The sequence below is a fragment of the Pogona vitticeps genome, chromosome 1, assembly GCF_051106095.1.
Source record: "Pogona vitticeps strain Pit_001003342236 chromosome 1, PviZW2.1, whole genome shotgun sequence".
Lineage (NCBI taxonomy): Eukaryota > Metazoa > Chordata > Lepidosauria > Squamata > Agamidae > Pogona > Pogona vitticeps.
Window position 1 is genome coordinate 31,605,194 of NC_135783.1, and position 13,864 is coordinate 31,619,057.

General features: G+C 40.9%; 1 protein-coding gene across 1 annotated transcript in view; it reads right to left on the reverse strand.

Moving 5' to 3' along the window:
- The window catches only part of USH2A (usherin), a 559,229-nt gene that overhangs the window by 119,302 nt on the left and 426,063 nt on the right, over positions 1–13,864 (reverse strand). Inside the window, exons 49-53 of the mRNA XM_078392221.1 lie at positions 11,014–11,237; positions 10,127–10,337; positions 8,656–8,853; positions 7,190–7,344; positions 5,487–5,685 (exon numbers count right to left, since the gene is read on the reverse strand). Of these exons, the coding sequence (XP_078248347.1) occupies positions 5,487–5,685; positions 7,190–7,344; positions 8,656–8,853; positions 10,127–10,337; positions 11,014–11,237 (987 nt within the window). The remainder of the gene's footprint in view (positions 1–5,486; positions 5,686–7,189; positions 7,345–8,655; positions 8,854–10,126; positions 10,338–11,013; positions 11,238–13,864) is intronic.

The window sequence follows — 13,864 nt, forward strand, 5'->3', positions numbered from 1 at the left end:
TCTGTATAGGCTTCATGCCATCCTCTCAGCCGAGCAACTATGGAGAAATGAAACCTCGTTTCCCTGCTGCTCTCCTCGCTCTGGCTGGGGTTGGGGGAGACAACGAGTCCCTGCAGCAGCAGCAGCAGCTCTGCTCTTCCATAGAGCCAGACCTCCTGGTCTTCTTCTCATGCACAAGAACAAGAAACCACTATTTTTTTTCTCTCTCTCTTCAGCACTAAGACGTTTTGAAGTGTTCCTGATGAGAGTCCTCACATTTGCAAGAACAATTTTGCACATTTTGTGAAAACTGCAAAACAGCAGTAGCTGCTGTCTTGTGGAATTTTAAAAATTAGAGGGGTTGACAGGTTATTTGCATCTTTTCAACCAATCAGCCAGGCCTTCTCAGTTATCTTGGTGTATGTGCTTTGCTTCACAAACAGGAAAGACAGCAGACGTTTTGATCAGACTTTAGAAAGTTTAACGGGGCAGTGGCACCATAAAACCTCTTGGTTACATTTTTGTAGTGGAAATGAGAACTCTGACAGAGATGTATGATTCCACAAAAAGCTGGCCCTAATCTTTACAGAGAATAAGTAATTTTGTAAAGCATTTTTTTCACATCCACAATGTAGAATTTCACGTGGGTAAAAAGCCAGAGGCAAATCAGAAGACTACCTATCGTATTAGATGAAACTGACTTTGAATGATTAACCGCTGTGTACAGTGACACTAGCAAACTCAGGCACCAACTTAGTCCACAAGTATTTTCACTTCATGCCCAAGCAGGATGATTCATCATGCCTGGTTCCTATGCTCCTCACAATATTCTCACTGTAATTCTCACAATAACCAAGTTAGGTTGAAAGGTCCAAAGTGACAGACTCAAAACTACCACGTCAGTTTCATACAGCCTGGTTTCTGTAACGTAATTCACACCAGTCACTCTTACTCAGGGATGAGCAAAATGTGGTCCAGAGGCCAATCTGTCTTGCCTAGTACCCCCATTCCCCACACAACACAGACACACGAAATAAGTTTTAAAATTGTTTTCGAAAAATAGGGCAGGAAGTCCCTTTCTGCCCTTAAGGCACTGCAGGTTCCAAACCTTCAAACTGTTTTGGAACCACAAGGGGATTTAGAAAACAACTTGGTAGTTCAAGACCATTAAAACAAACAAATGTCAAGAGAAACTTAGACAACCACCTGACAAATCTCCTTCAATTTGTATTCCTGCATTGAGCAGGGGGGTAGACTTGATGGCCTCATAGGCCCCTTCCAACTTCACTATTATATGATTCAAACAAACATTATTTGCAAATCCTTACTAACTATTTGTGAAACAGAGGGAGCAAGTGGTTTAGGTATTGTCTGTGGAGTCAAAGATTAAGGCTTTAGTTCCTCGCCATATCTCCTTGACAAGAGTTAGACTTGATTTTCAATAGGGTCCCATCCAGCTCTGCAGTTCTAAGATTATTATCATTATTTCCTTCAACACGAACATGTGCATGCATCTGCCACTTTGCAAAACTTACAAATTTGTTCTGGTAAAATATTCTGTGATCTAGCACCCAAAGCATAAAAGTTGGTGGATTTGTGCCTAACTAACAGAAGCTTCTACAATAAGGATGCAACCTTATACCCATTTGCTAAAAAGAAAAGCTCAACAAATTCAAAAGATCATACTTCTGAACAGACATGCATAGGCTTGTGCTGTGTAATGTTAGTCCTTAGGGTGCTGTTGTGCTAGTCCTGTTGTGTTCTGGTATAAGAGGCAAGCATGCTTGCCCCTCAGGAATATAAATATTTGTAAAATCGTCCAACCATTTCTGCCGCATGATTTCCTGTACAGCACACACAATCTGTTCAGGGAAAGGTATACCAACGAACCTCTGTCTCTTACAAAATAAAATTAGTCACAAAAGCTTTTTGCAAATCTCATTTTTCTGGAAGCACTTAGGACACACACACATACACACACACACACAAATAGACTTGGGGAAAGAATTTATGTTCTCTTGCTGCTGAAGAGGGCAGTCTTAGCTTTCTTTTAATATAATGTCCCCTAATTATTTTAGCCTCCCTCCCCCATTGCATTAGCAGGACCATTTGTAAAGGAGTAGTAACACAAAGTGAAACAATGCCATAACTGTCATCCAAATTGTTCTGTACAGAGTACTGGAAGTGTTCACTAATAAATGATATAAAAAGGTCTTTTATTGACAAGCTGCCATATGCTGTTTGCATTAGAGAATATGAGAAGATGATGGCTGGTGCCCCTCGATCCCAATGGCATTCAACTCAGTGCGATAGCAGAAAATGCTCCAGTTGACTTAAAGCATTGATAACACCTCTAAATAATTAACTGAGGACTTCCTGTCTTCAATTACTTAATGCTTTTTTTAACATCTTGAGAGGATTATAAGCAATTTATGGATTTCACATGACGAGCATTTATGGGATCATGTTTCCAAAGCTTTGATGTAATTAAAAATAAGCAGCGAGACAATGGTGCCGTGGCAAGGTGCAAGCCTCCTCATCTGCAATTTTGTAAGGCCCTTGGATTCAAAGTCTCAGGGAACGCTAATGCTACAGCTTCATTAACGTTCAACTGTTGCTCTGGGAACAGCTGAGGGTTTTGAAGAAGATGAAAATCAAAACATAAGTCCACGGGGGCCTGAAACGATGGTTAGTTCAAACAATTGAGATATGTGAAATAAGTACGGTTGTTTCAGCAAACATGGTGAATTTAGAGTGCAGTAATTACCACACTGTAAAAAACCGCTCTTCCACCTTGGGATAAAAAAGCAACCTTACCTTGGGCAGCAAGGGGAGGAGATGGGGGCTCCTTTGCTACCTACCAAAAAATAAAATTGAATGGGTGGTGATTCCTGCCCCCAACTAAAGCCACAGAAAGCAATGGATATTCAATGGCAATTTATTTGGCCTTGAAATATTTGTTTATTTGTTTGTTTTTACGTTACTTCATTTTATTTTATTTCAAATATTTTTATCCTGCCTTTTTCCGTAGAAAGGACTCAAGGCTGCTTGCATTATTAAAAGACAATATGTAAAGCTAACAATGGTGAGCAGACAATACTGAAATAATCGAACTACTATCACAGTAAAAATGGTAAATGAAAGCAACATAAAAATTCATTCAAAGCAGTGAAGTACAGCAATACATTTAGCAAACCCCACTCAGGCAGCCTTCCCAACTCAGGGAGGGCCTGCTTACGGAAGGACAGCAAGGATGGGGCCAGGCTGGCCTCTTGTGGGAGGGAGTGCCAAAGACTCGAAGCAGCAACAGAGAAGGCTGTCTTCTGTGTCTCCACCAAATGAACCTGTGAAGGTGGAGGGATCAAGAGAAAAGCCGCTCCTGATGAACTGAACACTGCGGTAGGCTCATAAAAGAAGAAGCAGTCCCAGCTTGGGCCCAAGGTGTTATATTTTAAATCCTTGGCTTCATCAGCACGATGGCATGACAAACAACACTGAATGGCTGCTGTTTGTGCTTGTCATTTATTAAGCTGTTGAGAAGCATCTGGTCTGTTGGAAATAGGGTGCTGGAACCTTTGGCCATATCTGGCAGTGCTACTGATAACGGTATTAACTGGGAAATACATTGCTTCATATGCTACTTTGGCACAACAATGCAGGCATGGGGACTTAGGACTTGAGACTCGCAGCTGAGTCACACTGAAGTCATACTGAGTGACTTGACTTGGTGTTTTTCCCCAATGACCTGCATTTGACTCATGTAATTAGCAGCCAGTGGAGCTGCTGTAACAAGAGGGTTATGTGATCCCTGTAACCAACCCCAGTCAGCAATCTGGCTGCTGCATTTTGGACCCGCTTAAGTTTCCTGACACTTATCCATCAGCAGCTCCACATAGAGTGTATTACAGTAATCCAGCCAGGAAGTAACTAGGGTGTGTATCACAGTGGCCAGATCAGATCTCTCAAGAAATGGGACGCAGCTGGCACACTAGTTTTAATTGTGCAAATGCACTTCTGGCCACCACTGAGACCTGGGCATCCAGGTTCAGGGATAAATCCAGGAGCACCCCCAAGCTGCACACCTGTTTTTTTTTCAATGAGAGTGTAATCCCAACCAGTTACACTCGGCTGCATCCTTATTCCTTGTTCTGGCTTTGGACTGACCAGGAGCACCTCTGTCTTGTCTGGATTAAGTTTCAGTTTATTCACCCTCCTCCATTATGACAACTTTCCTCCTGCACCCTTGAATAAAAGCTTTCTCCTTCTGCAGCATCTGTAATTCCATGTTGCAATTATCTCATCAAAAAGGTTCCTTTAGTTTGTTCACACACAGCATTCTCATGTTTAAATAATCCTTGTTTTATGGTTTGATCGCACCCTGTTTCCCACTTCACACATCCCATATTTCAACCACATGCATTGTGAAACACCAGATTTTCCTTTGATCTCCATGCACATAAACATCTAGGCATTCTTTCAGCTTCAACCCATTTGCTTCCATTAGTGACAGTTGTATTCCTTGGCTCTTCCCCGTAGTTCTGCCAAAATGTCCAGACTGGGAACTTAATCTTCTAGCATTATCTCTTGTTTCGTTTTCGATTGTCTTGTCACAGGGCTTTCAAGGTATAAAATATTCAGAATTGGTTTATCACTGCCTTCTGTGCAGCACAAGAATTTCCTTGAGTGTCACTGTGGTTGTACAGTATATAAATGATCCTCTGCTATTGTCACTTTCTGCTATTATTGCTGCACAGCACATGACCCCTCTGCTCCTTAACACAATTAGTACCTCCAGCTAAGCCTTGCCTTGCATTTCTGTAGCAGATCATGGTGTGTGTGTGTGTGTGTGTGTGTGTCTTTTAAAAAAGGAATATTTGTGGTGGCTTACTACGCCACATGTGTACCCAGTATGGTGTACTGGATAGCATGACGGACTAGGACTCAAGTGACCTGGGTTCAATTCCTTACTCAACCATGGAAACTCAGTATTGGGGATGGAACTGGAAAAAAATCACTCCTTAAATACCCCACTCCGGGAGGCAGTGGAAGATAGGAGGGCCTGGCGTGCTCTGATCCATGGGGTCATGAAGAGTCGGACACGACTAAACGACGACGAAATACCCCACTTATCTTGAAAGCACTATTAGGGTTGCTATGAGTTGGTTTCAAATTGACGGCACATAACAAACAACAAACTCGGCCACATGCAGCTTATGGGATACACAATAGTCACTCCTAATTTAAATGGATTCTTCTTAAAAAGGAACCAAAAAACCCCCACAAAAAAAGTAACAAGCAGTATCTGCCCCCACAGATACATGCAGTGTTAATGGTGATGCGTTACCCTTTGGGAGCTTCACAATGAGTAATACAATAAACTACTTTAAAAAGGTAATTTGTTCTGCTCTTGAGTCTGAAAGGATTCACCTAGGATTAAAACACATTAAAAAAAACTACTATGTAAAAACAATGGCCTCAAGTTTTTTTTAAGAGCTTTCTTTCCTTACCTGATACTGTATGCTGCATCGTGCCTGCAATGTCAGTATGTATAAGACCTTTCCCAATTTGACTGATCTGGTATTCTCGGATGATGCCGTTTGGCTTCCTTGGGGCTGTCCAACTCAAATGCAAAGCCACTGCACTCAAAGCTGTAACGGTGGGTGGCTGAACATTTTCCGGGACTCCTTGGACGGTGACTGCAACTACCTGAACACACATGAATTAGACAGCAATTTCTTGTAATAGTACACAAGATACCTTGATCAATGAGAATGTCACTTCTAGTTTAGCATGTTGTTGTTGTTGTGGCATATCATTACCACAGCCCTGTAAAACCAGTTACTTTTCTCCCTCGTTTTATTCCCACCCCCACCCCTGTGGTGAAATCTGACCTTGAATATGTTCACGTATGAGTCCAAGTGTACAATTTATCAAAGCAGATTCACAATGTTTTGTCTTCAGTGCAAAGCACTAGGTGAAAGGAAAATCTGGGTGGCAGGCGGTCTTGCCAGAGAATGCTTGATCACTCCCTTCCATATGGTTAATCAGTGCTGTTGCATGTTAACAGCCTAATTTCATATGGTTTTTTATCACCAGTGAACATTGGCATAAACTTTGATGCCCCTGTTACTTTTCCCCTTAGCCAGAGCTGCTGACAGAAAGGATGGGCATTCCTTTTTACAGTTTTCTGGGATTCATGCAGTATCCTGACTAGTAAGCAGCTGTGTGTATATCAAACATGGCTTAATTTTTTTACTAACCCAGGGACAGTATTAGTGTAACACTCTCCCCTTTCCCCCACATGGACAATAGGTTCTAATCTTGGAAGTCAAGTTGAACGTTTTTTGACAAACCAACCAAAGCCACAATGCTTTGCTGATTTTCTGTTTGGTCTGAGTCAAACAGATCCCTTAAATTCACAGCCACCAATCCAGCCTGCGCTTTTAGCCACCAACACGCTGTTGCAGGGCGAAAAAAAGAAGTCATTCGCACCCTCACATTCCAAGGCAAAACTTCCTGTCTCTCAAAGGACATCACCTGGCAGTAGTAGCTTAGGTTTCAGCATCCCTAGCCTTGGTCTCATCTGTGCTGCAGGATTCTTCCAAGGGGGAATATGCAGAAATCAGTCCCCTCACTAAATTTGGTAGGAATGCCCTTACACATGAACCATCACACTTAACCTCTTAAGACTCTGCAAGTATTTTTTGTATGATCACTACCTCTACGAGGTTTGCCGTTTTGTAACAATAGTCCACAGGGAAGATAAGGAAATTAAGGGCAATCATTTTGCAATATCGTTCAGACAGAAGGTGTTTCCTGAAATGCACCCATTTATACAAAACTTGGTAGCATTCATGCCCGTAGAAGTAAGAATTATGTTGACCTATTTATTCTCATTAGGGTCAAGAAGTAAAAAAAAAGTTATCAGCAATCCCATTACACAAAAAAGAAGGCTAAATATGTATAGGAAAAAATTAAACCCTAAAAAACAATCAAACCCTACACATTTGTACATGCATTGGAAATCACACTCTGCTCCAAATGAGCTACTAGGTCTGCAAAGAGAATAAATGTCACAGCCGTTTTTCTGTGTCTCATGGTATCCCGGCCGAAGCGTGCTTTAAATTTCCAGCCTTCAGAAGGAGTTCAGGATCTAAGTTGAAGCTGGCTTTTTCCCCAATAGTATGAGCACAGTGAACAATTTACCCACCTTGTGACTTTCTGCACAACCAGCAACAGTACAGGCACGCAACTGATACGAATACTCCTGATATGGCTGAATCCCACTGGTGTCAGTGAAGCTCAGTGCCTTTCCTCTGAAACGTTCCATCCCATTTCGGAGAATTATGTAATGAATGATGATGCCTTTCCATAAAGACAAAACCAGTATGTTTGGATTAAAAAGCACATTTGGAATGCATGAACCAAACCATTACTAGAAAATATTACAGTGAATTATGAAAGAACGAAACATGCTTTGCAGCAATTTGGTATCAGTTGAGGGAAAGGACAGAAGGAACCACCGAATAGGTATTCACTAAGAAAGTCCACTACACAGATCACATTTAGATTGGGCGCTTAACAATGGGTTAACACTGCAAAAGACACTTCATCATGTGTTCTTCCAGTGCCTCTGCCAGGCCCTGGGCAAGAGAACGTAAAACTGCTTTTTTTTTTCTATTTCTGTACATTCACCAATTCTAAATCTGTAATTGTTGCCCTATTGCATGGACTATTAAATAGTAGTAGCATTGGCTGAATGTAATAATATCACCATCATCTTAGAACTGCAGAACTGAGAGGAACCCTGCAAGTTCAATCCCTCTCAAGGAGGCCCAGTGGGGAACTGAAGTCCCAACCTCTGGCACCACAGCCAGATACTCAAACCACTGATTTAAAAAAAAATATCAATGAAACTGCTCTTTTTTTTCTGGCTTACCTAACTAAAGGAAAAGATGCTAGTTCTCATGGGAAGCCAGACTGGCCCAATCTTTGCTGTCCTTCCGTAAGCAGCCAAAAGGCAAAGACCTTTCTGTATAGGCACGTTTTTTCTTAGTGACTTGCTATGTAAAAGGGAAGTTCTTAAAACAGATCTGTTGTATTTATCTTCTCTTTTTAAAAAATGTTTTAGTACTGTTTTTATACATTAGTTTTTAATACTATATTCACTGAATTCTCAGCAGCTTGCCCAAGGCCACACAGGCTGGCTCTACTTCCAGAAAGCACAGTAGGCAACTGAACACCTACCTCTGGCTCCCTAGCCAGCAGGATCAATTTGATGTAAACGAAACTGATTTTAAACCAATTTATCAAATTGATTTAAAATCATCATTAAAGAAAAAAAAATCAGATTTTGTTGACAGTTTACATTTTAAAAATTGAGGTTTTAATTAAATTGTGATTTTAAATTGATTTTTTAATGTTTATTTTTATCCACTAAGGCAGCCAGATAAATAAACCACTGAGCTACCCAGTCAGCAGTTAAGCTTCTAGATCAGTTAAATTCTTCACCAGCCTTCTAAAGAGAAGTATTTTGGGAAACTAAAGGTAAACTAAGGAAGGATGACAATCATATTGTTGACATATATAAGGCTCATGTGCTTGAACATTATTCTTTTAAAGCAGGTGGATCCTGCTGCTCATCAGATTACATAACATTTTACAAAATTTAAATACCATTTGGTTTTTGAGGTTCTTTCCAGCTTAAAAATATCATGTCTTCCCGATTATCCACTTTGGTCCATTGGGGTGGACTTAAACCTTCTGGTACATCTTGTTTGGTGGTAGCGCGGCTAATTTCACTTACACCTTTCCCATATTTGTTCCACGCAGCTACCCTGTACTCATATGTAACATGTGGTTCTAGAGACTGATCTGCAAAGAAAGTACAAGAGATTACAGTCAATCTGGCTGTACATTTTAACAATTAATAATATATTTTATATTATATCAGCTTCCCAATCTCTTTGTACTCAGATTCCTTTTTGTGTTTGTTTATCTTCAGCTCTGTCCCATCAACTTTTTGGTTTAGGGGGGAAAAGGGGCATCTGAGAGGTAAAATATGCAAATGCCATCTGATCCTATTTGTACCCAAATATTTGGTATACAAATTGGGACCAACATACCCCCAAATCAGCTTGAGGCATCTTGAGGTGTTTGATCTTGTGTTTCTGCACATGGAGAAGATAAAGGGTTATGAACTGGGATATGGGGGATACCACTGTGGTATGGTTTTTCATAACCCATACTATTAATTTATGTATTTTGCCGTTTCATGATGGGATGATGGCCATGATTTATAAATTTATAAATTGTTGTTAAGTGCTGTCAAATTGGAACCAACATATAACAACTCAGATAGAGCTTTCAAGGTAGGTATTTAAAATATAGTTTTACCATTTTAGCCCCCATGCCATGAGTATCCATAACTGAGAGGGGATTTGAACCCAGGTCTCCTGAGTCTTAGACTGTCACTCTATCCACTACACCACACTGGTTTTAAGTCTACTAAATGGTAATTTTGATGGGCAGCCTCAATTTGCCAACTCAGAATCTTTCACATACCAATTGCTAGGGGCAGTGAAGAGAGAGAGAGAGAGAGAGGAATAACAAGGTAGGGTTATTATCCTTACACTCTAGATTGGCTTTCAACAGGGCATCTGAATAGTAGCAATGGAATCTTTAGTTTCCCAGCTGCTGTTGTACATACAACCATAATAATAATAATAATAATAATAATAATAATAATAATAATAATAAGAAGAAGAAGAAGAAGAAGAAGAAGAAGAAGAAGAAGAAGAAGAAGAAGAAGAAGAAGAAGAAGAAGAAGAAGAAGAAGAAGAAGAAGAAGAAGAAGAAGAAGAGCTGGAAGGGACTCTATGGATCATCAATTCCAGACTCCATCAGGAAGGCACAGTAAGGAATCGAATTCCCAACCTCCAAGATACCTAAACCACTGAGCTATCCAGCAGTGCTAGTAAACAGACTTACTTATTTCACATGGACTTCAAAATGCAAACATTTCATGTTATAATATTAAAAAAAACTGATGATGACTTTTAATCATTTGATATAAGTTACACTCTTAACACTTTAAATCAAGCAGGTGAGATTTCTCTTCCCCCCCCCCCACCACACTCTCTTTTACCTGTGAATGAATATTGACTTGGGCCACCTGTATAGACCTTCTCCTCCACAGTTGGGCAAGCGCCTTCATCTTCTTTGTCTTTTGTATCCCTCCAAGGGCTCTTCACCCAAGCACATAGATGAGCATGCTTGTCAAAGTCACATCTCCCACAGTATGCTGTTGCTTCCATAGATATGGGGCAGAGAGTGCTGGCTTGGCATTCCTCTTTTATCTAGAACAACAGTTCCAAACACTTTGAGTCATTTGTGAAAACAATGGAATCTTGGATGTTTCTCCTCAAATTCATTCAAAGGGCAGTTCAATCGTGGAAGCATCTCAGCAGATTACAGACAGCACATCGCCGAATAACTAGGAGTGCCTATCTACCCAACAGCATCATCCACCCCTTATTTGTCTTTACCATAGATTCAGCAAAGTTGCACAAGAGGATGGACGAATCTGTGCCCTATTTTGGAAGCATTTCAAGTGGACTTCTAACAGTAGCTATACAAAACTGGCAGTTACCAGAGAATAAAGAGACCGAGGCAGGGGGCCACTTAACACACTAAAGTTTAAGAATCATACCAGCAGGAATTAAAAACTGACCACACAACCTAAGGTAGTTACACACACACCAGCCAGGTTGGAATACAAACTTTTTGTGCTTTACTAATCTGAAGTGCTGAGCAACACTTCACAAGAGTCAGCTAATCATTATTAATTCCTTTAGAATTCACTGCAATAACATCAATCATGGCAAACTCATTCGGTATTAATATGGATGTAATGTGAAAATGAATAATGCACAGAGGAGTTTTTATATTCCTATTTTACAAAAATAGTTATGAACAATGTATTTCTCTTCCCATTGTCAAATCAGAACCACCAAGAGGTTTTCTATCAATTACCTTCATCATCATTCCAGCTGAAATCCTGTCAGAGCAAACATATTTCAAAGGATTATATCCAAGTCCATTACAACATTCCTCGTTCTTTGGAATAAGTTCAGTCTCGCAGCATTTTAATGGCACTGGGTCATTCTTTTTAATGTGGGCTTTAGACTCACCACTGGAAGCTGAGCAGCATATGGTACTTGACATATTCACATATTCATGTCCACAACAGAACATTCCTGCAACAATAAAATATTATATATGAATGCGAAAAGGGGAGAAAGTGGGGGAAATGCAGAGAATGCTATAAAATATAGCATTAAAATGTCAGAATGAGGAAGCTACTGATACTGGGAGAAAAGGTATCTAAAGTGGCACTTAATTTTGAATTTAAGATGACTAAACCGATAAGCCATTTTCACTGGTTAATTCTGGTGATCAGGAACAACGTGACCTCCTTTTGCATGTGCTGCAGAAAAGACAGGTTAAAACACGCACTTTACAGCTATGTGTGCAGATGTGAATGCATCTTTTGAATTTCACAACAAAAAGTCATCTTACTGGTACCTAGGTCTGTTAGAAAATGACCCGTATGCTCATGTCAATGGGGTTTGTTCTAGGAAGGAGTGAAATCTCTTAATTCTCATCTGTTATTATTCAGCAGTTCCTTCATGCCTTGGAATCCATTCCAGTTGTATTTTGCCTATGAAAGGAGAATGTCAGAACACACAGGAGAAACTCTTTGCTTCTTTGAGGTTTATAGATTATTTTTCTAAAATCTTGATAAAATCCCAAAGAAATATGTTATTTTATTGTCACCATCTTTCTACAGAAGCATGTTCCGGCTTGACAAGGCTCAAGGAGCAGCTGATGGGAAAGGGCTTTCTGTACCGGAAACCTTAGAGAGATGTTGCCAATCAGAAGCAGGCTACACATAGAAATTCTCTTACCTGGTATCAGGCACCTTGTTTTCCAAAAGCCTTGTTAGAAAAAGAATGGCATCTGTCTCAGCACTCCTCAGTCTCTCTCTCTCTCTCTCCAAAGTAGACAGAAGCCAGAGGTTTGAACAAGGATAGTGCCAGGCTTCCGTCTGGCTCTCTGTTGCAGCACAGGCTTCTTGGCACGATGCCATCTGCCTTCCCTAGGGCAGCTGCAGAGTCAATTTACAACTGCTCTAGGGAGAAGAAAACCATCTGGAACCACCCTAACGTTCCAATCCTAATATTTGTTGCACCAGCACAATCGAAAGTCATGCACAACAAAAGCTACCAGAATGTAATGTCACTAAAAAAGCTGTACTGCAATATGGCCATTATGCTGTTATTATTAGTATCCAGACAGGTACGGGAAGACAAGGGCTTCAAAAAATAAGAAGGAAAGCAAACTGAAAATGATAGCTGTCTGCAAATAAAATGACTTCTATTTCGTGTTCTGTTGGCTTTTTAAAATCAGTTGCCATTTATTCTTGATTTCTCAAACAAAATTTCGGGGAAGGAGGCAGTCTAGCTTTATCGTCAAGGAGTGAAGGACATGGCCACCCCAGGGTGAAGGACAATCTTTCTTTCCCACTGCAGATGCACAAGATCAAAGGGGCAGCTGTGCAAAGCAACCTCTGCTGTCTGTAATAATCTTCCAACATGGCACAACATCCAAGATGACTCTGTATCTGTGCCAGTATTTGTACGTATACACTCAATGGAAGTTGTGTTCCACAGCAAGAAGGCAGGTCAAGAATTATGTCCTGAGCTGTACTGAAATGTTTATGAAATGTTTATCAAAGAAAGGCACTAAGATTGTTGCACTACCAGCATCTACATTAGCTGTGGCTATATTAGATTAGGCATCCTTCAGTCTCGAGAGGCTATGGAAATGTGCTCTATATGGAGGAGTTGGAACAGTGTCTAGTGTGGCTGAGAAGGCCAAATTGAGAGTGACAATCCCATCCACACTGAAGACAAATACAGTCTGTCCCCTGTCCAGCTCCCTGATTTTGCTGCTTTTGGGACTGCCTCTTTGCCTCGGCCTGCTGGACAAGGGTTTCTTCAAAACATGAGAGGCTGTGATGCACCACCTGCCTCCAGGCTGAACACTCAGATGTCAAGGTTTCCCATCTGTTGAGGTTCATTCAGATCCCGCTTGCAGCTATCCTTGTATCGCAGCTGTGGTCACTCTCTGTGGTGATTTCCCTGCACTAATTCTCCATACAGGAGATCTTTTGGAATCCGACCATCAGCCATTCTCACAACATGCCCAAGCCAACATAGACGTCACTGTTTCAATAATGTATACATGCTAAAAATTCCAGCTCATTCTAGGACTACTCTATTGGAACTTTGTCCTGCCAGGTGATACCAAAAATGCATTGGAGACAATGGATATGGAAGGTGTTCAGCTTCCTCTCCTGCCATGCACAAAGGGTGCAACAACAGCTGCATCAGCAGCAAAGAGGAAATCCCACATGCATTTCAGTTGGACTTTGGTCTTCGCTCTCAATCTAGAGAGATTAAAGAGCTTTCCATCTGATCTAGTCCGGGGATAGACACCTTCTGTTGCAGTTCCAAAGGCGTGCTTCAGCATGACAGCAAAAAAGATCCCAAACAGGGTCGGCAGGAGGACACAGCCCTGTATCACTCCACTTTGGATGTCAAAAGGATCTGATGTTGAGCCATCAAAAACTACAGTGCCCTTCATTTCCTCATGAAAGTACCTTATGATGTTAAGGAGTCAAGGTGGACATTCAATCTTGGGAAGTATTTTAAAAAGGCCGTCCCTGCTAACCAAATCAAAGGCCTTTGTGAGATCTATGAAGGCCACAAAGAGTGGCTGTCATTGTTCCCTACCTTTCTCCTGCAGCTGTCTGAGGGAG